This window comes from Lotus japonicus, chromosome 4 (assembly GCF_012489685.1).
Source record: "Lotus japonicus ecotype B-129 chromosome 4, LjGifu_v1.2".
Classification (NCBI taxonomy): domain Eukaryota; kingdom Viridiplantae; phylum Streptophyta; class Magnoliopsida; order Fabales; family Fabaceae; genus Lotus; species Lotus japonicus.
Window position 1 is genome coordinate 71,823,845 of NC_080044.1, and position 25,688 is coordinate 71,849,532.

The 25,688-nt window shown below is 35.6% G+C and overlaps 5 protein-coding genes across 9 annotated transcripts; 3 read left to right on the forward strand and 2 right to left on the reverse strand.

Annotated features, from left to right (window-relative positions):
* On the forward strand, positions 1-3,422 carry LOC130715288 (pentatricopeptide repeat-containing protein At2g32630). 2 transcript variants are annotated; one of them, XM_057565364.1, is made up of 2 exons: positions 1-2,361; positions 3,173-3,422. In XM_057565364.1, exon 1 carries the CDS (start codon positions 275-277, stop codon positions 2,147-2,149), a length of 1,875 nt encoding a protein of 624 aa, XP_057421347.1. In that variant the 5' UTR covers positions 1-274; the 3' UTR covers positions 2,150-2,361; positions 3,173-3,422. The 2 variants fall into 2 exon arrangements, with proteins under 2 accessions (XP_057421347.1, XP_057421346.1); XM_057565363.1 differs by having other exon boundaries at positions 1-2,353.
* A 5,832-nt stretch (positions 3,423-9,254) lies between these two features.
* LOC130710217 (small acidic protein 1) lies at positions 9,255-9,637 on the reverse strand. Its single transcript, XM_057559413.1, has one exon. It carries the CDS (start codon positions 9,569-9,571, stop codon positions 9,386-9,388), a length of 186 nt encoding a protein of 61 aa, XP_057415396.1. The 5' UTR covers positions 9,572-9,637; the 3' UTR covers positions 9,255-9,385.
* LOC130710216 (pentatricopeptide repeat-containing protein At3g24000, mitochondrial-like) lies at positions 9,255-20,704 on the reverse strand. 4 transcript variants are annotated; one of them, XM_057559411.1, is made up of 8 exons: positions 20,355-20,698; positions 20,133-20,263; positions 19,864-19,941; positions 19,580-19,624; positions 18,420-18,464; positions 18,233-18,284; positions 17,897-17,993; positions 9,255-14,752 (listed from the first exon to the last, which is right to left on the reverse strand). In XM_057559411.1, the coding sequence occupies exons 1-8, from the start codon at positions 20,503-20,505 to the stop codon at positions 14,722-14,724; spliced, it is 630 nt and encodes a 209-aa protein (XP_057415394.1). In that variant the 5' UTR covers positions 20,506-20,698; the 3' UTR covers positions 9,255-14,721. The 4 variants fall into 4 exon arrangements, with proteins under 4 accessions (XP_057415394.1, XP_057415392.1, XP_057415395.1 ...); XM_057559412.1 differs by lacking the exon at positions 9,255-14,752 and adding an exon at positions 16,531-16,673 and having other exon boundaries at positions 20,355-20,696; XM_057559410.1 differs by lacking the exon at positions 9,255-14,752 and adding an exon at positions 16,878-17,483 and having other exon boundaries at positions 20,355-20,704.
* On the forward strand, positions 13,019-13,713 carry LOC130713299 (putative invertase inhibitor). Its single transcript, XM_057563076.1, has 2 exons — positions 13,019-13,107; positions 13,242-13,713. Exons 1-2 carry the CDS (start codon positions 13,019-13,021, stop codon positions 13,711-13,713), a joined length of 561 nt encoding a protein of 186 aa, XP_057419059.1.
* Positions 20,705-21,688: 984 nt separating the features above from the next.
* LOC130715456 (uncharacterized) lies at positions 21,689-22,505 on the forward strand. The gene has a single exon (XM_057565554.1). It carries the CDS (start codon positions 21,829-21,831, stop codon positions 22,357-22,359), a length of 531 nt encoding a protein of 176 aa, XP_057421537.1. The 5' UTR covers positions 21,689-21,828; the 3' UTR covers positions 22,360-22,505.
* The last annotated feature ends 3,183 nt before the right edge of the window (positions 22,506-25,688 follow it).

Here is a 25,688-nt window from a genome sequence, read left to right on the forward strand (position 1 = left end):
AACATGTTGGGAAAAACAACAGCAGACTCTTTCTTTCTCCTTCCTCGGGTTCCATCACGCAGCAGCAGCAGCAGAGTGTGTTATAGCTGAATGTTAACTGTACCTCCCTTCTCATTCTTCATCTCCATAGAGCACGATGCATAGCTTCAACCTCACAAGTTCTTCCAATCGATTCAACAAGCAATAGCCACAGAAGAAGGTGCGGTTTTCTCTGTAATATCTCAATCCCTTCCACCTAATTTTCTATTCATTTGTTGGTTTTCTGTGTATAACAATGACTTCCCAGAAGACCCTTTTGAGAATTGTCAACAATGGTGTGTCCTTTCCTTCAAAGCAGAACCAACAACAACAACTTGAACTTGCCCAGAAGATAACCCACAGCCTCATCAATTCAACTGGTCCCAACTATTTCAAACCCTTGCACTCCATGATCTCCTGCATCACCCCCCATGTTACTCACCGTGTTCTCTCAGACCCCAATCTCCCACCTCGTTCTTGTTTAGCCTTTTTCAACTTCCTGGGAACCCAACATCCCCATACTGCACTCAAGCCTGACCTTAAGGCCCATGTGATTCTCCTTTCCAGGCTTTTTGATGCCCGAAAATTCGCCGCCATGAAGAGCATTTTGAATTCTGTTGTTGCTAGTGGGGAGATTCAATGTCCTGTTTCTGGTATTGTTTCATTGGTTGATGAATGTGAGCCCCATTTTGCTGAGAAGCTGTGTGATATGTTGTTCAGGGTCTGTTCTGATAATAGGTTGTTTGAAGAGGCTTTTAGGGTCTATGATTATGTGGAAGGGAAGGGGTTGGTGATAGAGGAGAGGTCTTGCTTTGTGCTTTTGCTTGCTTTGAAGAAATGTGGGGAGGTAGACTTGTGTCTTAGGTTTTTCCGCCAGATGGTCGAGTCGGGTAGCATTGAAATCAGGGTTCAGTCTTTGACACTTGTGATTGATGGGTTGTGTAAGAGAGGAGAGATTGGGAAAGCTAAGGAGTTGATGGATGAGATGGCGGGTAAAGGCGTTGTGAAACCAACCGTGTTTACTTACAATACATTGTTAAATGCATATGTTGCAAGAAAGGATCAACGTGGAGTTGATGAGATACGAAGACTGATGGAGAAGGAGCAAATTGTTCCTAGTTTGGCTACATATAGTATTTTGATACAATGGTATGCGAGTTTAGGTGATATCGGGAAAGCTGAGAAGATATTTGTGGAAATGCATGAGAGAAATATAGAAATGGATGTTTACGTCTATACATCAATGATAAGTTGGAATTGTAGGTTAGGAAATATTAAAAGGGCTTCTGCTTTATTTGATGAGATGACTCAGAGAGACATAGTTCCTAATGCTCATACTTATGGGGCCTTGATTTGTGGGATGTGCAAAGCAGGTCAAATGGAGGCTGCGGAAGTCTTGTTAAAAGAGATGCAAATTAATGGAGTTGACCTAAATTTAGTAATATTTAACACCATGATGGACGGTTATTGCAAAAGAGGAATGATAGATGAAGCTTTGAGACTGCAAGATATCATGGAAAGGAAAGGATTTGAAGCGGATGTATTTACATACAACATTCTTGCTAGTGGGCTCTGTGATTTGCATAGGTATGAGGAAGCCAAGAGGACATTGAATACAATGATAGAGAAGGGTTTGGCTCCAAATGTTGTGTCTTTCACTATATTTATTGAGATATGTTGTAAAGAAGGAAACCTTGCAGAAGCTGAGAGGTTCTTTAGGGACATGGAGAAGAGGGGAGATGTGCCTAATATTATTACATATAATACTCTAATAGATGCATATAGCAAGAACGAAAAAGTTAAGCAAGCTCGTATGTTAAAATCTGAAATGGTAGCGACGGGATTACAGCCAGATGTATATACATACACATCACTAATACTAGGGGAATGTATTGTTGGCAGGGTAGATGAGGCATTGAAAGTTTTCGATGAAATGTTGTTAAAGGGCATAACTGGAAATGTTGCGACATATACGGCGATTATTTCAGGTTTATCCAAGGAGGGGAGATCTGATGAAGCATTTAAATTTTATGATGAGATGATGACAATGGGCCTAATACCTGATGATAGAGTTTTCGCCGCACTTGTTGGCAGCCTTCATAAACCCAGCTCTGATGGGGAACAAAAGTAGACACCTTTGATGCCTCAAGCCTGGTCAAATATTGGTCGGTCAAATTCACACATGAAGGCAGCTGCATACAATGGTGGCTAAGGTTTTGAGATGATGATGATTTTTTCCTTAAAGCTCAAGCAAGAAGACAGTTGTATGGAGAAAATCCATCTTCTACATTACGAAAGGAGAGCTTGGTAAATGGGATACTTTCCAAATATTCTGGTATGCTGGTATACAAACATTCTCTTTTTCTTTTTTGGACATACCTGAGTTTGGTGATTGGGAACTTTGCTCTAGTTGTTCACACAATTTAATATATATACATGATTCACAATCTCTAAGATCAGGAAACTAGGAAGCAAGGGACATAATACAAATCAAATCTGACTTATTAACAGAAAATATGCAGCCCCTAAATAGGAGATACTAACTTTAAGTTACAGACACTTTTCAACAGCTGTGATAAGAGGACCGCTCATTTTCATATCAACTGTTAAAGTACACAAATGAACCAAGGTCGTGTAGCTTAACCTTAATCTCTTAAATATGAAGCATGACCTTGTTCCGCTGTAGTTCTTATATGAGTGCCAAATATAAACTCTCTTTTTGTGAGGAGGCTTCATGAGAACTAGCAATTGTAAGGGCAAAAGCTCCAAAAGGATTTATGTACAACTGGTAGTCATTCATTTCTTCGGGATTTTGCTAATTAAATTGCTGTCGCCTTGGGTTTTCCCCCTTGATTTTTTTGGATGGCTCATCATACAGGCATTTCCAAAAAGCCTCTTCAAATTTTTAAATTCTGAATTATCTTTAAACTAGACAAACAATCTAACGCTTACAGCAAATAATCAAGTGATAAATAGTACTCCCAAGACTTAAAGCACCAATCAATTGAGCATGTGAAAAATCATCTCGAACACTTTATAATCTTTCATTGAGAGTCATTTTGTAGTCTCAGTTGTCATATATTTGCTAAAAGTAGTCATTTTTTTCTCTGTTTGCATTTGTAAACAATTAACAGATCTGCTCCTGATTTTGCAGAAAGTTAAAGATAGCTGGCGAATTGTTCGCAGAGATATTTATTTCCTGGTACTTGTTGTAAACATTCTTAACCAATCAATCAAGTTGTAGTGCTTGTTCCAAACTGTAAACTTTTTTACCAAAATATCCTTACTTGATATTTCCATATTTTTTTAATCTTACAATGTATATTGATCTCACAGAAGAAAGGATCGATGACAGAGAACGATAATTCTCATTCTGATTAAGTTGAGTATATTAATTGCTTATATACAAGAGAAAATGGAGAGAAAACTTTAACTGCATATGACTAACAAAACTGGTATGACTGACTGACTAACACTAAATAATTTAGCTATAAATTATTTATGGCAAGAGTTAATCTTGAGATTGTTTTTGATCGAGCTCACTGACGTAGTATAATCCATATAGCCGACCTCATTTAGTGGGATACGCTTTTGTTGTATTCGTTGTTTGAATGGGGTACTGTGTGTGGGCTCGAGATAAGTTGTAGAAGGGTGGCTGGGATGAAAGTTAGGAATGATATTACAGGTTGTGGCTTAATCTAAGTTAGAGGCATCTCAATTTTTTGTTTCTTTTGTCTTGTGGCACTAGCTTGCTACTGCAAAGTTTAGCACTACTTGTGCTATGTTTAATAAAATCTTCTTTGGCCTTTCAAAAAAGATTAGTTTTCCCCTCTAAAGCATGGCACATACCAGGTACGGTTATGCATTGGGTATGTACCAAAACTTTTTTAAAAACAATACTTACAAATATAAATAATTAAAGAGATACGTGGCCCTGGTATAGGTGGATGCTTCTTGGGTTTATTTTTTTTTTTCTAAAGAAGAAATATTATTAAAAGATGGATAATCATGAGAACAACCTTCTCAAGTAGGAAAACGAGTAGGAAAAGGAGCAGCCCGAAAGAGGCCACGCACAGCATAGTACAACAAATACAACAGCATAAATAGAAACAACAAAAACAAGACAAAGGACTACAAAGTTACCTCTAAAAATCAGGCCAAAGCCGAAAAGAAAACTAAAGCAAGAAAATACAGATTGCAGCCAACACGAATTGCAGGATCTGAAGCACAAGAAGGGACCAAGCTTGATTGAATCTCTCCTCCAAAAAGAGCAAAGAATGTGTTGAAGGCTTGAAGCACTTGCATAGGCCATAAGCTAAGCCACAATGCACAAGAACACTATCATTCATTGCATGCCACCCTCCCTACTACTCATTACAACCTTCAAATTAGAGTCACCAGCCGTAAGCAACATGGATTTAGCATCTCCAAACCAGTAAATATACAGCAAAAAATACAGATTGCAGCCAACACGAATTGCAGGATCTTGCGGGCGAGGAGGCCATAAGCACGTTTGATCTTGACAGCTGTGGCAGTGTGGGCGACGCCAAGAACGGTGTAATGATTGAGGCCGCCGTTGATTGCAGCAAAGGAGGAGGAGGATGAGGAGGCTGCTGTGATGAGTGAGGGCCGCCGGCGAGGAGGGCTCTGCTGTGATAAGCCACAATGCTTCTTGGGTTTATACTGAGCCATTTTTTCTTCAAAATAAAAGTCCTGGTGCAGTTAAGATTATATTTTCTCGATTGCTTTCTCCTTTGTCTCCTAACCCAATCAGATCAATATATCAAATTGTTTTTCCTACTTATACTATAATTGATTTTCAAAATAATTTACAAATTTTACTCCATTTATTTTTCATCTGAGCTTTAGGATTTGTTGATGCCACTGTGGATCAAAACCAATATAACACTAGAAAAAAACTTCATGTACTGGTAGTTTTAATATAGTTCATCATTGGATTGACTGCATGTATCACATTATTGATTTATACAGTCATATACTTGCTTTTGTTCAAATATTCTACAATTTGACATAAGCAAGGTAGATTAGTAGATATATACTTGGTTATAATTTAACTTATGTGTGTTTTCAATATGATTTTCTATGAGTGTCGGTACCTATTTCTCTGAGACAATCACTCTTTATCCATAAGAACAAACACATTCACACACGTTTGTTATGTTTGAATTATGTTCAAATACAGATTTTTTGAGTCCCTTGATTATTAAAAAATGTCGTCAGTATTTTCGTTATGGAATATAAGAACGTTTATGGAGCATTTGATTGATTAACTAAATTAATGTCAAACTTTCTTTAGAAATCCAAGTTGATGTAAAGTTGTTCAGACTTCAGAGGATCGAATTAACGTCACTTGTATCTTATTGGGACTAGAATAGGTGTTTGCTCTTATTTTAATGATGTTATTATGCAATGTACATTTCTTGTAAATAGTTCATTCTTTGTTTTTACTAATTTCCAGCACTTCTTTGTTATTTACTTAATTCAGAATGTAAGATCAAAATTACACATTTCTTCTAGTTCAAGTTTCAAATTGTTTGTTAAGCGTCATTTGCTAAAACTTGTGAGGGTTTCTGCTTCATTTATGGAACTTTCTGTATGTTTTGGCAGCGAGAAGAATGGCAGCAATGCAGTATTATCTGCGTATATAACTTTGCAAACACAAGTGACTGGCATGGTGCCATGGTGGGATGCAAATATTTTCCAAAGATTAATAGTTTTTTATTTTGTTTAATTTTTCTTGGTTAATTATTCACTCACCAAGCTTGTGAAGTAAGCTTTTTGTTCAAAGAGGAAAATAAAAAACAATTCATTTTTGACACATTTTTTTCTTTAGGCTAAATTTTACTATTTAGAAAATTTTCACGGTAACAAAAAGAAAAAAATCCCAAATTCCTCAGTTTTCTCAAACGAGAAACTCATCCTATAGTTTTCTTCTAGTTTTACAACAAAAAAAATGTTTAATTTTTGTGAGTTCACAAATAATTTTTTAAATTAAGGCACTCGACTACAAGATAATAAAGATAGCATAGCGTTAGACACAAAATTTTAAGTATTCTGAAATCTAGTTAAAATATTACTCAAAATTTTAGATACAACTTGAAACAAAATCTGAATCTGAGTTACACAACTTCCATGAGAACCATACCTCCTTTTATAGGGGAGCATGGTGAAAACTATATTTCCTTTCTTCACCATGTGGGATTTAGAATCCACACATACGCAGAAATTTACTCCACTTCCCATTCCTTAATTTTGAAAACTCTCCTATGTGGGACTCTGAAACACACAAAAATCATATCCACCTTCAACTTCAACATTTTTTATTTTTCTACTCCTACTCTTTCTATCTCACAATCCCTTGCCCTTTTTCTTTTCCTTCTCAATTCTCTCTTCCTCTCCACAGTTTTTCACTGAAACTTTGAGGTTGTAGGTTCCATGCTCTGTCAGACTGATGATAAATATTAGAAATCGGGAGGCCTATACTCAACCACAAAAGCTAGCTCAAGAGTTGAGGTTTGCACTACCCTTATAAAGCTTATCTTGGCTCCAGGATTGAACAGACTGAAACGTGGGATCAACAACGGGTGACCCAAATATGGGTGGTCTCCACAACAAATGGATCTAGAATAAGCTCTGATACCATATTAGAAATCGGGAGGCCTATACTCAACCACAAAAGCTAGCTCAAGAGTTGAGGTTTGCACTTCCCTTATAAAGCTTATCTTGGCTCTATCTCTAGCCAATGTGGGACTTCTAACAATAAATAAAACAAGAAGCTGAAGATGTGACGAGATGCAGGAAACCTCAGTGAATGAAACCTTTCTTGACTTGGCGATGTGGGACCTTGTATAATTTACTTAATGCTGCCGCCTGCCAATGACTTTGTTACATGACTGTGTTTAACCCTCTGCTCTGCCTTTTCTCTATTCACACTAAAGAAAACTCCACACCTGCATTCCTATCATGACATTGACAGTATTCTTTATAGTTATTTACTTTTAAGTTGGAGCTGAAAACGTTTAAGTTATCTTCACTGAAATGTGCCCCTGAACTGTGCTTTGGCATGATTATTTTTGTTTCTACTCAGATAACTCTTTCAAGTTTAAACTTCCTACTTCTTGATAATGTTGAGGACTCAAATGAATTGATCATGTCCATATCATTGGCTTCTCTAAACCTTGCACCACTAAGGTATCTGCCACAACATTGGCTTCTCATTTTTATGTTGTTACTACCAAATGAGAGACTACAGATAATTAATTAAGCTACTATTTCAAACATGAAAAATTATTCAAGTTAAAGTTCGTAGTTAGCTTTGTGCCCTTCAACACAATTGTAGCGTCATATTATTGATTAGATAAATTTCTATAAAAGAGTTCGACAAAAGATTATCACAAAGAAATGATTAACGATCAATACTTTATAATAAACAGTACAAAGTGGTTCATCTAAGATTCACTGACATTGTCTCATCATTTGTTTTGATGAAAAGAATAAATTATCAAAGGTTGTGGATGAAAATCTCTCTACCATGGTGTGTATGCTATGCAATAACCATTGTTGCCATATCGTTGCCTTCCCCTGAGATCAGAGCCGGTGACAAATGCATGAACTTGTTACCTTTCACTCCTGACAACACAAGTTATTTGCTTTGGTTTGTTTAGAAGTAGCTTAAGAAGTCTTCGATAAATAGATATATACTATGATAAGAAAATACATTCAACATCGCAACCACCGCATATCAGAGCCTCTGTGAGTGATAAACGCATGAACTACCAACCACCGTAGCGTGTTCTCAAAGATTCAGGTGGCTCTTCTTCTATCAACCTGGCTTAGAAATGCAACGTGTCTAATTCTTTTCTGATCTCGAGCGTTTAGAGTCACAATTGAGAGTGCTACTTTTGTTGTAAATAAACATACTTTAAATTTCCTTGCTTCTCTTAATTAGACTCTGCGTTATATTCACTAATGTTGAAAGAATCAGCTATCTTTGTTTACATGTAGAGGTTTTAAATAAATGATAGTCTAATTGTTAGAGGTAGAGAGGGGAAAAAAACCATATCTTCTATCCCACTTAATAAAATAAACTTGGTTGTGGTTTAGATGAAATGTCCGCGTATGCAATCTCATTATTTACACTTCATAAAGGAAATATAATTTTTTTTTCTCACGACACTTACGACATGTGAGAATATTATCAAATTTGTTCGGTTATACACTAAATTGTTCAAGGTTAGCCCTTTTTTGTTTAAAGAGGATGACTCGAACCAAAACGGAACCGTAAAAATCCAAATAGTTGGGTGATACACTAAATTAGTTTCTTTTTGCAATGGGTCTGACTCCTTTAAAGTAAAATAAGTCTTCTTTATCAAAGATTGAGTCACTTTATTGACTTTTCCAACTAGTTAATCACTACTAATGGTTATGATGACTAATTTTATCCTCTAAAGTCACACTCACATCCAAAACTAACCTATATTTGACATGGAATTCTACAAGGAACAAGGTAATAAGGTAATTGTGGCCTGACCTTCAATAGGTTAGAAATTATAATGCTTTCTTGAAACATCTAGACAAGATTCATGTAGTCTATTACTAGATCTTCCCAAACAAACATTACATAACTTGGTTGTAAACCCATCAATAGTGCAAATCACCCATCAATAGTATATGTGCGGGACTGTGACTGGTTGCAGTTTACTAAATACGTTTTATTCAGGTTCCAAAGATGTATACCTCTATAACAATCTTTTTACACATTTGGGAGAAAACCTGTGTTAGGAATTAGATGCAGTAAATATAGTACAATTTAGTCATGGAAGATGTTATTTTAATTCCTGAAAGTTTTCATAGGCAGAAATCTTTCCACTATACTCTACTCTACAAAAGAATGAATTTTCCAAGTTGTGACCCTGCTAACAAAATTCACCCTTTCTAGTATCAATTTGACTAAACAGAAACTTAAAATCAGTGTTGTTAATGGCGAAAATCAATCGCGGAATAATGGTGAGCCCTTAAAAAACACAGCAGGAACAATTTGACTAGACAGCAATTATCAATGACTTGAAAAACACAGCAAGAACAAGGATTTTGACATGCCCTCAGTGCATCAGCTCAAATAATAAGTAACTATAACAGAGTTAATAGCACCAAACAAGATAGATAAATGTAAACAAGACTGAAATTAAATTGCATTAATAAACCACTAATCAAGATTAAAAAGAGGTATCACCATCATATTAATATTCAAAGGTACACAATCTTTTTTGTTTATTCATTCATTCATAATCCGAAAATCACAGAAGAGCGATACCCTAAACCCGGAAAGGGGGGAAGTTGAACGTGACTAGTTGATATCAGCGTCATCGAAATCGTCTTGGAAGGAGTTGAAGAAATCGGCATCGGCGAGTTTGTGATCGGCGGAGATAACGCCCTCGGCGAAGATCTCCAGAGGGTCGACGTCGTCAACGTCCATCGCCATCGTCGATGACACCTGCTCCTCCATCTCACCGAACAAGTCCATTGGCCTCATTGCTCTTTCTCAGATGATTCTCTCACAGTACAATGTCTCTTGCTCGCTCGAATTGGAAGATCAAATTAGGGTTTTATAGGGAACAGAGGGGCGATGTCGTTTTATCCACGATACGTTTTTTTTTTTTTTTTTTTTTGTCAAGGCGGTGCATTATTATTGATTTATTTTAAACACCTTAAAAAAGATTTATTGTAAACAATGTTACACAAAAAAAGATTTCTTGCTCAAATCACAAGATTTACTTAAAAAGATGACAAGATTTAAAAAATATTTTCACATTTCATGCGGATATTTATGGATAAAAACCCGTGATAGATATAATTACTCAACGTATATTTTGCATTTAATAAATGAATTCTTTATCTACTTCGTTATTAATGGGGCGTGTGCGAATATTGATATTTAATATTTAATAATTCTCTAATTATATATGAATTTTTTAATCTCATTAGATAAATGTGTATATAAGACAATCGACAACAAGTCATTTTGCATTTGAAATGAATTTTTGAACTAATAATCAAACTTAAGTTCATTAGTCCCTGAATAATAGTTCAAGTTTATAAGGGAACATAAGTTCATTAGTATCTAGATGGTGCAATTTATCTTTCTAATAATGTACCCAAAAAACTTAGGTTTATAAGGGAACATATTTCAAAATATTTAGTCAAAATCTAGGGTTTGACATGTTGGAAATGAGATTAAACTTTAATAATAGGAATAATTGTTACAACATAAAACCAACCGATACTCAAAGAATACCAATTCTCCAAGCTAATTAGGAGTAAGAGGTAGGAATCATACCATGATCTTAAGTGAAAGCGTTAAAATGAGACGGATGTTTGTTGTTAGCAAACCTTTTAATCATTATAGATTTATAGCTAGCAGAAACTCTCCCTAAAATCAACACACATTAAAATCATGATAATCAAATTTGTACTTACATTTCTTACCTTTGTTTACACATATTGTCTTCCTACATTAATTTTTACCCGTTTATAATTTACTCTATCAACCATCATTTTTGTTCTTCCTCTAGTCATTTTGGTAGTATATACTACTTCTTAGTGATTTGGGCCGTGAAGCCCAAAAGTTCAACTTCTTTAAAAAACAGCCCACAAGGTCGAAAGAAAAAGGCTTTATTGCACTTTTGGTCCCCCACGAAAGGATTATATGCCATCGGCATTCCTAAACTTTAAAAATCTCATTTTGCCTCCCCGACGTTAACCTCCGTTAACACTTTTGGTCCCTCCTCACTTTTCCATCCAAAAATTAACGTTTTCTGGATTTTCCAGAAAAATTCATCCACTTCTTCATCTTCTTCATACATCCTATCTTCATCATATTCTTCAAAAAAAAAACTCAACAACCTTCCATCTTTTTTCATCTTCCCAATTTTATCATCTCCAAGCTTCACTAAGAACACCATATACCTCATCTCTATAAAATTCAAGTTCTTCAAATTCAAAAAAAAAAATCTCAATTTTTTTTCCATATTTCTTCACCTTCTTTCTCTACCTTCAAAATCTTCATCATTCTTCTATCATATCTTCTCATTTTCATAAACAATATACTGAGCAAACAACCACCCAAAAAACAATAATTATTTATTCACACCTCATTTTGAGGTGGAATGAGGTGGAGGAAGAGAGAGATAGGAAGAAAAGAAAAAGTAAGAGTGAGAAAGTATAAGATGTGATAGATGATAAGAGGAGAGAGATAGAAATAAAAATATATGGAAATGAAGTGTATAAAAAAAGAGGTGTGTATATATCATTACCCCCAAAAAAATCCCCAAACCAGAAACCCAATTTTTTTAAAGAAAATTTATTAATTTGGTACATAGGGTACCCACCCAATAAATACAACAAGTTCCAAACAGGGTACATTTCAAACGAAAAGAATGGAAGATAGTATTATGGATATGAACTACAATCTAAGCCACTTTTCCCAATAGTACAGAGCTTCCAGCAAGTAAGAATAGGACTGAACCTGCTCCCACCTCATATTATAATCCCGCAGCATCAAAGGATTAATCCAAAACCAGTTTCAACAAAGCGCAACCTAATTTAATCTTGATAAAAGCAAATTGGATATTCAAAGACGATTATGAGTCGTACCCAACTCAAAACCCTTCTCTTCCAGTTTCCAGAGCCTGTCATGTATCTACGCCACAGTTTCCAGAACCTTCCCCCTTCCATGCTCAGATCTGTGACTTCCTCACCATCATCGGATCTGCGAGACCCATAACCCACTCTTCCGATCTATGACTTTCATATATCAAATTGCGGGTGGTGGCGCCCTGTGAAGAACCGTGGATATGGGTTTTGGTGTGGTGGGTATTTTCTGATGAATGGGGTTTTCAGCTATGGATATGGATTTTGAGTGTTATGGTGTTCTTGCTGAAGCTTGGAGATGATGAATTTGGAAGATGAAGAAAGATGGAAGGTTATGGATCCTTAGGTTTTTAATTTTTCTGGGTTTTGTGGTTTAATGGTAGAGAAAATGAAGAAGATGAATTTTCTGGGTTCTTATTTATCTTTTTAATAATTTTTTTGTCTAACGGAAAATAGTAAGGGGACCAAATTTTTGAAGTTTAGGGACGCCAATTGAACATATTGCTTTCGTGGAGACCAAAAGTGTGATTAAGCCAAAGCCAATTGCACATATTGCTTTTGTGGAGACCAAAAGTGCAATTAAGTCAAAGAAAAATTTGGAAAAAAGTGCGATTAAGCCAAAGAAAAATTTGGAAAAAATTGATATAGCCTCTCCTGGGAGGAGAAGCTTCCAAAAATTGACGGGCGAGCCCCAAACCAAAGTAGGGCGGGTCTCACTCGTCTGTAAAGTGTGTTCATAATAACAGGTGTTGGCACGACCCGCCGTCTCTATACGATCATTGACGTGTCGCCTTTCACCCCTGACAGGACAGGTTAAATTTATAAATGCCTATCTTACTCTATTTATAACCACTTCCCATTACTTATTTTTGTAAACTCTCCTATGTGGGACTCGTACATAAGAAACTGTGATGGATAGCAAAACCCACCTTCAATACTTCTACTCTATCCATCTCACAATCACTTTCCCTTTTCTTTTCCTTCTCAATTCTCTCTTCCTTTCCACACAGTCCATGACTTTTCACTCAAAATATGAGGTTGTAGGTTCCATGCTCAGTCTGCACGACTCTGATGATTACTAATAAACAAGCTTCAGAAGATGTCTTTCAGTGAAACCTTTCTTTACTTGCGCGATGTGGGACATTGTATATGCTGGTGTGGTGACTTTGTTACATGATTGTGTTTAGATTAGTTTGAAAGCCCGTGTAGTTCCACTCTCCTCTGCCTTTTTCTCTATTCACTCCAAAGAAGACTCCAACCTGCATTCCTATCATGACAATGACAGTATTCTTCATAGAAGATGAATGCTTCTTTATGATTTGATTCTACCATGTGGAAGCAAATTAATGAGGTGTTATTTACTTTTGAATTGGTGCTGAAAACGTTCAAGTTATCTTTACTGGAATCTGCCCCTGAATCGTACTTCGGCATGTTGAATTTTGTTACTACTTCTTGTGATGTTGAGGTCCCAACTTAACTTATTTCTTTTGAAACTTACTATTTCTATTATTAAAACACATTTAAATTTGGCAATGTAATCAAATAAATGACAGAGTCCATTCTTGCAAGCACACTCTTCATTTCAAAGTGTGTGTATCTTCCTTAAGATCAGTTCCTAGTAGCAAAAGTTCAGATCTCAAAAATCTGAGCTCAAATTATGCTGCAAAGACATTGTCATATGTGTGTGAGCTGAAATCTTCTACTGATAATGTCACCAACAACAACAGTTACATGTCTCGTTGCTTAAGTGATTGCATAGAGGAATACAAAGAAGCCAGAGAGAATTTGCAGGACTCAGCAGAAGCACTTGCAGAAGGAGATTATGACAAGGTAGATACATTGGTGTCTGCTGCTATGTCAGATGCAGAAACATGTGAGGATGGCTTCAAGGAGGTGTTCATTTATGATGGCAATAAGGATTATTCCAATCCTTCTCTTACTAAGCGCAACAGTTACTTCTCTGAACTGTGTAGTAATGCTCTGGCCATCACAAAATTATTAGCCCAGGATTTTTGTGGAAGTTAAACTTTGGGTAGAGTTTACAGGGGAACATAGCCTAGAAATATGTGCAAACCTCCGGCTATTTTCCAAGCAAACTATCATAATACTCTTTGAAACAAAATTTAAAATGAATTAGGATAACACCTTAATCTAAATTCATTCCTCAGTTTTGTGTTTTCTTTTCTTCCCCAATTCCGTCACTCCAACCAAACATAACCTTAATGCGGAACCATACCTCCTTTTATGGGGAAGGATGGGCAAAACTATTTCCTTACTTCCCGATGTGGGATTTATAATCCACACATACCCAGAAATTTACTCCACTCTCCATTCCTTATTTTTGAAAACTCTCCTATGTGGGACCAAAACACACAAAAATCATATCCACCTTCAACATTTTTTATTTTCCTACTCCTACTCTGTTTATCTCACAATCCTTTCCCCTTAATCTTTTCCATCTCAACTCTCTCTTCCTTTCCACAGTTTTTCACTGATGATAAATAAAACAAGAAGCTGAAGATGCCACGAGAAGCAGGAAACCTCAGTGAAACCTTTCTTGACTTGTGCGATGTGGGACCTTGTATAATTTACTTAATGCTGCCAATGACTTTGTTACATGATTGTATTTAACCCTCTGCTCTGCTTTTTCTCTATTCACACTAAAGAAAACTCCACGCCTGCATTCCTATCATGACATTGACAGTATTCTTCGTAGAAGATGAATGCTTCTATATGATGGGATTCTAACATGTTGAAGCTAATTAGTGAGGTGTTATTGACTATTAAGTTGGTGCTGAAAACGTTTAACTTATCTTCACTGAAATGTGCTCCTGAACCGTGCTTTGGCATGATTTGTTTTGTTTCTACTCAGATAACTCTTTCAAGTTTAAACTTCCTACTTCTTGATAATGTTGAGGTCTCAAATGAATTGATCATGTCCATATCATTGGCTTCTTCAAAGGAATGGCTTCTCTAAACCTTGCACCACTAAGGTATCTGCCACAACATTGGCTTCTCATTTTTATGTTGTGACTACCAAATGAGAGACTGCAGATATAAGCTACTATTTCCAACATGAAAAATTATTCAAGTCAAAGTTCGTAGGTAGCTTCATATTATTGATTAGATAAATTTCTATAAAAGAGTTCGACAAAAAATTATCACAAAGAAATGATTAACGATCAATACTTTATAATGAACAATACAAAATCACAAAAAGCAAAGATAATGTGACATACATATGGTTGATTCATGTTTAGAGTTGATATTACCTAAATTATCTCCCTGTAAAAGAAATGGTAAAACTATAACTTATTCCAGTACATCAGGTTGGAAAAAGAATCACATAAATGTGCAAGTACAGGGCTATATGGTAGTTTAGCCATTGGTGGTGATGGTTTACCACTTTCTCCACCATTTCCTATAAGAAGTTTAGAGTTTGAGCTTCTTTCCCCATTATCCTATCTAAGCTTTGCAAGGTCTCGAAAATCTGTGCTGAATATGGATGACTCTCATCATTTGCTCCAAATTTTCTATGACCAGATTCCAGCTCTACAGAGCTATACCCAATTGGCTTCTTGATATCATTCTCCCTGATTGCTTTCCTCACCCTGGCAGCATCCTGCCACTGACCTGCATCTTCATACATCTGTGCTAGAATCACGTAACGACCGGCATTGTTAGGGTCCAAAACAAACAACTTCTCTGCGGTGAATTCAGCAAGTTCTATGTTTTTGTGTATTCTACAAGCCCCCAACAAGGCACCATAAACATTTTTCCCGGGTTGAATAGGCATGGATTGAATAAACTCCACTGCTTTCTTCAGATCCCCAGCTCTCCCCAAAAGGTCCACAATACAAGCATAATGCGCCTCACTTTTTGCTACTCCATAAGTTTCCATGGTCTGAAAAAGGTCCCAGCCCTGAGCAAGCATACCAGCATGACTGCAAGCTGATAACAAACACAAAAACACAACGCCATCAGGACGCAAGCCAGCATCAACCAATTGCTGGAACATACTCAGCGCCTCCTGCGCATGGCCATGCATCCCATAGCACCTAATTATTGCATTCCACACAAAGATAGTTCTATCAGATATCCGGTCAAAGATGGCTCTTGCCATGCTTATATAGCCACAATTTGCGTATAGTGATATAAGACCACTACCTAAAGCCGGATCAAGTTTCATCCCTGTCTTGACAATATAACAATGAATCCAGTACCCTGCATGAATATCTGCTTTCTGAGCAAATGCAGGAAGAACGGTTACAAGGGTGGCGTTATCAGGGGCACCTATATCATCATGCCTGAACATATCATAAAACAGCAGAACAGCATCATCCACATATCCATTCGTGGTATATCCCGAAATCATCGAATTCCAACTAACAATATCTCTTTGAGGCATTTCATTGAACACTTTTCTCGAAGCTTCAACCTCTTGACACTTAGCATAAAACGACACAAGGGCATTGCCAACAAACAAATCCAAGTCCAACCCACACTTCACAGCATGCCCGTGAATCGCATGACCCTTTTGCGACGCTCGCTCGGCGCCACAAGCCTTGAGAACAAAAGGGTAAGTGTAGCGGTTCGGGGTCGTGCCAGCGCAACGCATCTCATCATAAACATTCAAAGCTTCTGCAAAAGGACCCACATTGGCGTATCCCTTGATGACCACGTTCCAACAGAAAACATCTCTTGCAGACAATTTGTCAAACACCTTCCGTGCGTATTCGAGGCCGGAATCACTGTGTAGCGTGTACTTGTCGACTAGCTTAGCGACGATGAAAGGGTCTTGTTCGTGGCCTCCGACGACAACCTGGGCGTGTGCTTTCTTGATGGAGTCGGTGGTTTTGCAAAGGTGCAACAGGTCTGTGTAGTAGAATGAGTCTCTCAGAACTGAAATTTGTTGCAGTCTTCGAGATACGCCACGCATCGCAACTCATTGAAGTCTTTGGAAGTTTGATTCAGTGGTTTATGAGCTGATGAGATAGTGTGATAGTGTGTTAGGATTTTCACTACATACATTAGAATCGGTTTTTCAAGGCAGAAGCTCCAAGGAGTTGTTTCTCATTTTAATGATTTTATACTTATATGATAATCAATTCTTGTTTGAAGTGGGAAACCATGTTTCCAAACATGTTACAAGTCTCTAATAAATGATTTTTTTGTCTTCATTCACCCAATTTATTTTTATCTCATTTTCACCAATTGTTTTTTTTTTCCCCTATCACATGACCTATTGATGCTTTTGGATAATTGTCTTCACCGCTCAAACATTGCAGAATTTGCTACACACTGCTTGTGTGATTGCATTCATGCGCGAGAAATTTGGACAAGATTTGATGTGTCGTCAGAACCAGCTTTCTTCGAACTTTGGCTGGATTTCTTATCGAATACCATAGTGCAGGTTTGCCATTATTTTATGGTGGCTCGGGCGTTGGGGCAATAGTGTCGTTTTTAAGGATTCTTTGTGGATTGTGGATTATATCCTACAGTAAACCATGACGTCAATTAAGAAGTTTAATGAGTCCCCGAATCCATCTTTCACCTCTGTCTCTTCCTACTCCAACAAACGTCTTTGGTCTTGCCTTAGTGGTTTTGCAGTTAAGCTCAACACTAATGACAACTTTGATTTGCGCAAGCAACTGATTGGTTTTTGTGGTCTTGTTTGTAATGTTTTTACTTCTTGGCTGAATGGTTTTTCAAGCTCCTCTAGTAGACCATATGTGCTCTCAGCTGAGTTGATGACCATCAAACATGACCCTTCTCTTAGCCACAATGATTTGGTGCTAAATTGAATAAGAAAATGGATAGATAAGAGAAATGTGCCACAATATGAGATTGATATGCCTAAAAACACTACAAGGATGAGAACACTTAACAAAAGCCTAAGTAGAGCAACTCACACTCTTAGGTTTTCTGAAAACTGCTTACTGAAATGTGTCTTTTGTCTGTTGTCTTGTTGGGAATTTAAAAATTTGGTATTTTTAAATTTGAGAACTTAATATAGGTAAATTAATAAAAGATGCATGTATAAAGGACTAAAATAAAAATTTCCACTTTACAATATTTAGTGCATTTGTCATTGAAATGTATGGTATTTTAAAATTCATAAAGAATACTAAAATAATTGTGAATAAGAAATCTTAGAAATATGAAAGTACTAGGCATTTATAAATTGTGAAAATAATTGAGTACCTACCAATGACGAAGATAAACACGGCACGGTAAAACATCATCACGCCAAATCTTATGGATCTCATACTCTCCATATTGTTCAAAATATATTTCCCTGCCCTCTGCAAAATACAATAAGGCAGAGGTTATTATATATAACAATTTTTTAAAACTGTTTTAATATCCTTCTCACATTGATAAACTCACTTATACAAATCATTTTCCCATTATCATAATATGTTTCCTTCAAAATCTTTTTCAATTTACTCCTAATTCCTAGTAAAATCATACGCCTAACACACCTTGATTTTTTTCTGGTTAACTTAATAATTTTGAAACAACTCGTAATTTGTAACATTACCAATGCATCTGAATTTAAAGAATTCTTCATCGGTGTAAGAAGTACAAAGGACCTGCATCGATGACACCGCAATACAAGCAAACAATTATTACACCATAGCTTGCAAAAACAAAATAAGCTTAGTACTACTAAAGTTAAGAGTAGGAAGATTGATACAAATTAAATGAATCATTTGAATTTAACATACTGCTGGATTGGTAAAGGGCTTCCCATCTAGTGATTCAGGGACAACCTATATGAGACAACAATAAATAAATATCAAATTATCCTTGGAACTCTTGAAACAGTTGTAGGATTGGAATTGATAAACAAAAATTAAAAACTAGAGTAAAATACACTTACCCCCCTCAAGGTTTGCTAGAAAAACACTCCACCCCATTCTTATTCAAAATATACACTCCACCCCACTCATTTTATCATGTTAACTCCATCCAAAAGATGCTAACGGAATATTCCATTCAAATCAAAATTATTTAATGCAAACTTATTTTTCCATTTCTTTTTTTTCTGGTTATTTTTTATTTTATTTTTTTCAAAAAAAAACCTCACTTTCAAATAAAAATCGTTTAACGTCAGTTCCATTTAAAAAAAAAACGTTAGTTTCAACAAAAAAGAATATAACATCACAATTACTAGTAATACCCAGTTTATAAAGATTTTTATAAATAGTGAATTATATAAAAATATTTCGAAATTAATTTCATACTAATTAAAATTTCACCAAATAAATACTAATTAAATTTCTTTTTCCTAGATTTATAAAAAAAATGTTTCTTATGAATTCATTGAGTAATGTATGGATATTATTTAATAAAATTCTCTTATCATATATCAATAACATCCCTCATTTTCAATTACTAAAAGTAATATATACTTTAACATTTAACATGTTATAACCAACACGATCATATTATCCAAATTAATTAATTAATTAAAATAATAATATAACTTTATATTCTTTTATGGAGTGGAAGTTTAACGTACTTTTACCATAAGTTTTAATTTAAAACTATTTCATACATATTTATTCTTGAATTATTTTATAAAATGATTATTTTATATACCAGCTCCAACAGTATGTAAGTATTGAGAATATTTGTTTGGTCAAATATTAGAAAGTGACATTTTTTTCTGAAAAAAAAAATAACCAGAAAAAAAAAGAAAAATAAGTTTACATTAAATAATTTTGATTTGAATGGAATATTCCGTTAGCATCTTTTTGAATGAGGTTAACTTGATAAAATGAGTGGGGTGGAGTGTATATTTTGAATAAGAATGGGGTGAAGTGTTTTTCTAGCAAACCTTGAGGGGGGTAAGTGTATTTTACTCTAAAAACTATCAACTCACAGCTACAAACCGATATTCGCGCTCCCTTTTGATAAATGCTGGAATCTGATCACTCCATTGAAAGAGAGGAGAAAAAAACAATTGAAAAGTTAAAATATATTCCCAGAAATACGCACCTTTGTGTATTTTTCTTTTGAATCATGATATTGTATTTATCATTTTTCTCTTTTTTTCCTCAAAATTATTTGAGTGGCTATCAAACATTTTTCTTATAAAATTGCCCCTTACCCTCACCAGTCAAATAATTGAAAGTTGTGAAGAAAAATAAACAAAAAAGTCAATACCTCTGTTTTTTTAATATCAAAAACCGTGACTACAATAACTTCACCTTCACAAGGCTCAGCTGAGAGGCCAGCAATTTCCTGTAAATAAGCAACCAAATATGACATCACATCTAAAACTGAAAGCTTCTTTATTTCAGTCAAATTACATATAATAAGAAAAATTCAATTAACAACAAACAGAATGCAGTGCTAGTCGCCAATTTTTAATAGAAAAGTAAACATGAAGGAAAAAATTAATTAAGAAGAAGGAAATAGAGGTAGTTAGTTACCTCTGTTTTGAGGTTTGCGATGCCTTGAGTGAAGAAAAAGGCTCCAACGGCGGAGAAGAGGCGGCGGAAGCCGGTTAATCTGGCGATTCTGAAGTTAGTAAGGTTGGGGAATGTGGCTCTGGCACTTCTCTCTGTCACAAAGGAGTGAAATTAGTATTAATAATAATAATAATGGAAGCAATATTTCAGCACATGGATGTGAAAGAGAAAGAGATTAGTTACCGGAGAGGAGAGAACCGTAGCCGCATATGGAGATGTAACCGGCATCTTCTCCATCTGTTTGGAGGAGGGAGGAGAAGACGCCGTTGAGATCAGGGAACATGGAGATTGGTTGGCGTTTTTTGTCATCAGCTCGATCAGACTTTGATTCCATTTTATAGACCTGGATGTTCGTTTTGTTTTGACAAAAGGTATGGGCATGAAAGAATAGATAGGTGTATTTTATAGAAATGATATTGAGGTGATTTTCATTTTGTTGAAAAGTTAGAGCAAATGCCCACAACTCTCTTAAATGCTTATTAAGTCATTTTTTGCTTAGAAGTTCAAATAAAAAAAAGATGTTGCTCAAACATTTTGATATAAGGGTAAGAGATGATTTATATCTAAAATTGTAATTGCTTGTTTTGTATGAAGTTTGTGGCAATTGAAAGATAATGTTTCCATTTGCAGTTCTTGTAATGTTCTGATAATAAATAAATAAACACGTCAAAGGTGATAAGAAAAATTAAAATTTTACATTAAAATCAATCATTGCTCAATACTTTTTAGTCCCACATTGTCAAGGCTTCTCCACCCTTCCTTCTCATTCGTCTATATAAAGGGAGTTTCTTCTCATATTACATCATCCAAGAAAATCTAAGACTAAGCTCTAAAATAAACATTTAATAAAGTGCTTTGAGTCACACAAACATGGTGTAAAAACACAGAGTTTACACCCGAATTCAATTTTTTTAAGATCTATTTTCGATCACGCAGGCTTGAAACTCGTGTTCTAGTTCAAACTAAGATCCGCTATGCTCTTATATTCTATGGTTCTCTGTGTTAATGGAGCCACTTGTGTGTTGTCTCTTCTTCGGTTTTCTTTTACATAGTGTATAAGAAAACTGTGAAAGACATAGCACATTAAGAGCACCTTTAAAATAGAGTGCAATGGAACATAACAACCCAGTGCATCTGATTCATAACTTAAACATGTGTTATCTCATCTATGTGTGATTTGAAATAGACATATAAAAAAATTTAAAATAGGTACTCAAAACACCCAATTAGATGTTGATTTTTTACTTTAGCATTAGATATGATATGTATTGTTATAGGAAAATGAGATAGACAAAAAGAAAAAAATTAGTGGGAATAAGATGTAAGATAAAATTTTATGGAAATATATTAAAGCTCTGAAAAGATCTAGGTTGTTACTTGCTAGTCATTATTAGTGGGTTGGGCTCGCCCCCAAATTAACCATATCATATCTCAAATGATCTATAAGCCCAGCCCAGCAAAGTCATTCACGTTTTGCCAAAACGACGTGGACAAGAAACCAAACGACATGAGATGGTATCGTGGTCAAACTGACACGTTAGCGTAAACATTGCAGTTTCCTCCGCGTTCCCCTATTTCGATTTCGATTTTGATTTTTCTTCTCCGATTCAGAAACAGAAACTAGGTTTTGCAGTTCCAATTGCGTGAAAATTTCACCATGATCACGATGATGATGGTCGCTGACACCGTCGTAGTAACCGCCTCCAAAAGCCTCAGCGTCCTCCGTGCCTCCAATTCCCCCCTCGCCGATTCCTGCGCCGACCAGATCCGCGCCATGATTCAGACTTACGACGCCGTGGCTCCGCCGCCTGTCAAACCCAACAGGTGTAGAGTATCTCGCCGGACGCTTCTCCGGCGGAAACAACGAACCAAACGGAGGCTATCGGGCGACGACGACAAAGGGAACGACGGGTTTTTATTCGGTGACGGTGGTGGAGATGGTCCTTTCAGCGGCGGAGGCGGCGGTGGAAGAGGGTGGAATTACAACAGATTTGGAGGTGGGAATAACTGGGAAGAACCGTCGTTGCCGGACCCTGCTTTTGATTTCGTGTATCAGGTGCTGTCGTGGATTATGCTATCGAATTGCTTGCATTTCGCGTTCAAGAGGATTGTTCAGATTGTTACGGATGGGTCGATTGTGGATTCTGATAGGGAAAAAGTTCCCGCCAGATTGGCTCCGGTTTGCTGAATCGGTGAAGTTCTGAGCTGATCAACAAATCAATTCTTTGTTGGGTCGTGATTGGCTATTGCTTCCTTGTTCAATTGGGTAATTACTGTAAATATTGTACAGAATATATCATTTAATATCTAATAATTACATGGTGATTAATTTAATTTGCTGTATTTATCAATAGTTTGAGTACATAGACTGGTTTTTAGAATCTAAGTACTAGCAATTGTGATTAAGGAAGAAAAAATGATCTAGGTTGAAGTATTGATCATTACTACATGGTGTTGGATGATCAATGTGTTATTACTACATGATGTTGGATGATCAACATGTGTTGTTTCCTAGGTGTTTTGTTGGTTTCCATAGTTTCCCTTGTTGCCAAATATTCTTTGTGAACCTTATGTAAGGTTCATAGCAAGTTGGATATGGAATTTTCATACAATTGAAAACACAATAACTCATTGTGCTTTTGTTCTGCTCTTGATGATTTATATGTAGAACCTGGATTTGGGTAATTACATTATGCTTTTCTACTGACTAATGTCTATTCGCCTATTCTGGTGGAATGACCAATACATTATACGTCTGTCTTTAATTTGATGCTTTTCTATTGCCTTCAATTTTTTCTTCATGACTTGTGTCGAAAGCAGGCAACTAGATTCTATTCTATATTTCCGCTTCTTTGCCTTGTTCTCTAGGTTGATCTTTCCTGGTAACCGTCCTGGGGAGATCTCCCATCTCTTTGAAGTTTTGAACATTCTGTTATGAATCAGCTTATTTTTCACAGAAGCTTCTTCCAAGAATTTGTTCTACCTTTAGAGTCAACTGTAGAAGAATTTCCAAACATGCACTAAGTTAAAATGGGTAAATTAGTTGGGAGGAGTTATGGAAGTTATTCACTGTATATGTGTTTGACAAAAAAAAAAACCACTTTCTATTGCACACTGCGGCATGTGTGATGATAGTGCAGACAGTCTATTAGTGAGTGCTATATTGGGGTCAATCATATTGTTTAGCAGATTATATTGTGTGCCTTAATATTTAGCGGGAAAGGTGTTAGCTTGACCTTGATGTTTATTTTGGTAATATTTTGCTTAGTTATGTTATGTGTAATGCTAACCTGTACTAAATTTGCATGATGACTGGGCTAGGACTGTTAGGCAATTGTCGTATCACTAGGATTAGGTTGGCTTTTGGATTGGATTAATTCATGGCGGAAAGCTAGTTGGGTAGCGGATTGAAGTTTTTTTGAGCAAATGGGCAAGTGTTGTTGGTTTACAAGGAATAGATCAGTGTTGATGGACCATGTTCGTGCATGTTTGGATCATCGTTGTCACAATTGATTTTAGAAAAATTGACGATAGTATAAGTGAGTTGAAAATGAAGTGATATATGTTTGGATACATTTATGAAAAATGTGGTTTTCATACGGTAATGTTGTGAAATCTATTTGTAAAACCTCAAAATTGATTATTTTTGGAAGTGTTCCTTGCTTCTGAGTGAATCTTCTTCTTTCTTCTTAAGGGAGTAACAATCCTCCACTTTATGACCACACTTTTTTGCAATACTTACTTACATATTGCAGTGGTAATTTACTGTCTTCTCTTTTCAAAATGAGACTTGCATTCATATTAATAGTATTAGTGCTTGAACCAGAAGTAACACACTGATTACGGATTATTGTGTTGTTTTTGCTTTCTTCATATACACGTCTTCTATAGCTTCAGTTGTTACAATCTCATCAACTATTTAAAGTGGATTACAATTACCACTTGCCTAACAATTAGGATAGTTTCTATAATTAGTTAAGTGTGTAGCATTGGGAAACCGGAGTGAAGTTATAACGGAAGAAAGAGATACCATATTAGAACAAGAAGTGAAACAAAGTAATAAAACATTGGCTAGCAATGGTCTTAGCCGACTCATGATGTGGAGACTTACCTACCTCACTTCATATTACAACAACCTTTCTCTCAAGTGTGCTTTCATCTCAAGCGGAAGCCGAAGCCTTCAAATACTTGGACCGCCGTTGAGCTGATCAACAAAAGACATTCCACACAAAAAGCAGGTTACCATGACCAAATAAGTGAACAACCATCGACTCTAATATCAGAGTTGGGCCAAAGGGATGCATAAAACTCGGGAAATCATCATATTAAGCATTAAAAAGTAAATCACAAGTAGATTGGACACTACATTTTTCATCTAGCTTATGAGTCATTTCACTTATAAAATTACTCGGCATATTTGAATTTTTTCATTATGAGACTTACACTCAATATTACAATTACTGTTCATATTTAGGATCCGGAGAATATGCACGAGAATCAAAATCCTGCAAGTTGATTTGTTTTCATAATTGAATTGTGCAAATTAATGGATTAAAAAACGATTATGCATTTATATATAACCCTAGTTGACATTATGCTTAATTTCCCACTACAAGGAACCGTTGAAACTGAATATGACTAGGTTAACTGATTATAAATTATAAAGATTTGTCCCATCTTTGAACCCCAAAAAAAAAATCTAGGATCTGTCACCGAAATAAAGCCAGGTTACATGAACCTTGACTTTTTTTTTCAGACGAACATATATATATATATATGTATATGACTAAAAATAATCGCATTACTATTTTATAATATATACATTTTGGTTGCCTAGATTAAGCTCACTTAAAGAATGATTTCTGTCTCTCATAGGATGGTTTCATCATGATTTATATGATGGTGAATACTGGATTTCCATTATAGCTCATTAGTATAAAATAATACTAAAAAGCTTGTCGTTATAAACAAAACAAAATTGAATCTGTTTTAGGATTGTCAATATCCTCAAATGCAGAGTAAGTTGTCGAAGTCGTTTAATATTAGGGTTAATGGCCAACATATTTATATGGATTGAGGAGATAAATTAATATAATTGTGCACAAATTATTCTATTTAATTTGTATGACATAACAAATAAATTTTTGTCATATAAATAAAAATGAACTCATGCAAGTCTTTGCACACATGACCTTAAAATTTTGGGTGAAAGATGTAATGTTCTCTCCCTTGTGTTTTACTCATTAGTGAAGATTTTTATAATTTTCCCAACATAGTTTTCCTTTTTCTGATGAATCACAAGACATACAATTAATGATTATGTAAATATACTTTTTAACAAAATGTTAATTTTGCACAACAAATTTTAAAACGTGACGAGTTTAAGTTCCACATAAACTAAACTTCAGAGTAGTAATTTGCATTTTTCTGTAAGTATATAAGAGCATCTTCAATGCAAGGTTCTCAGTTCTTATCTGAGCTAAGAGCTAAGAACTAAGTTCTTAACCATTGAAGGGG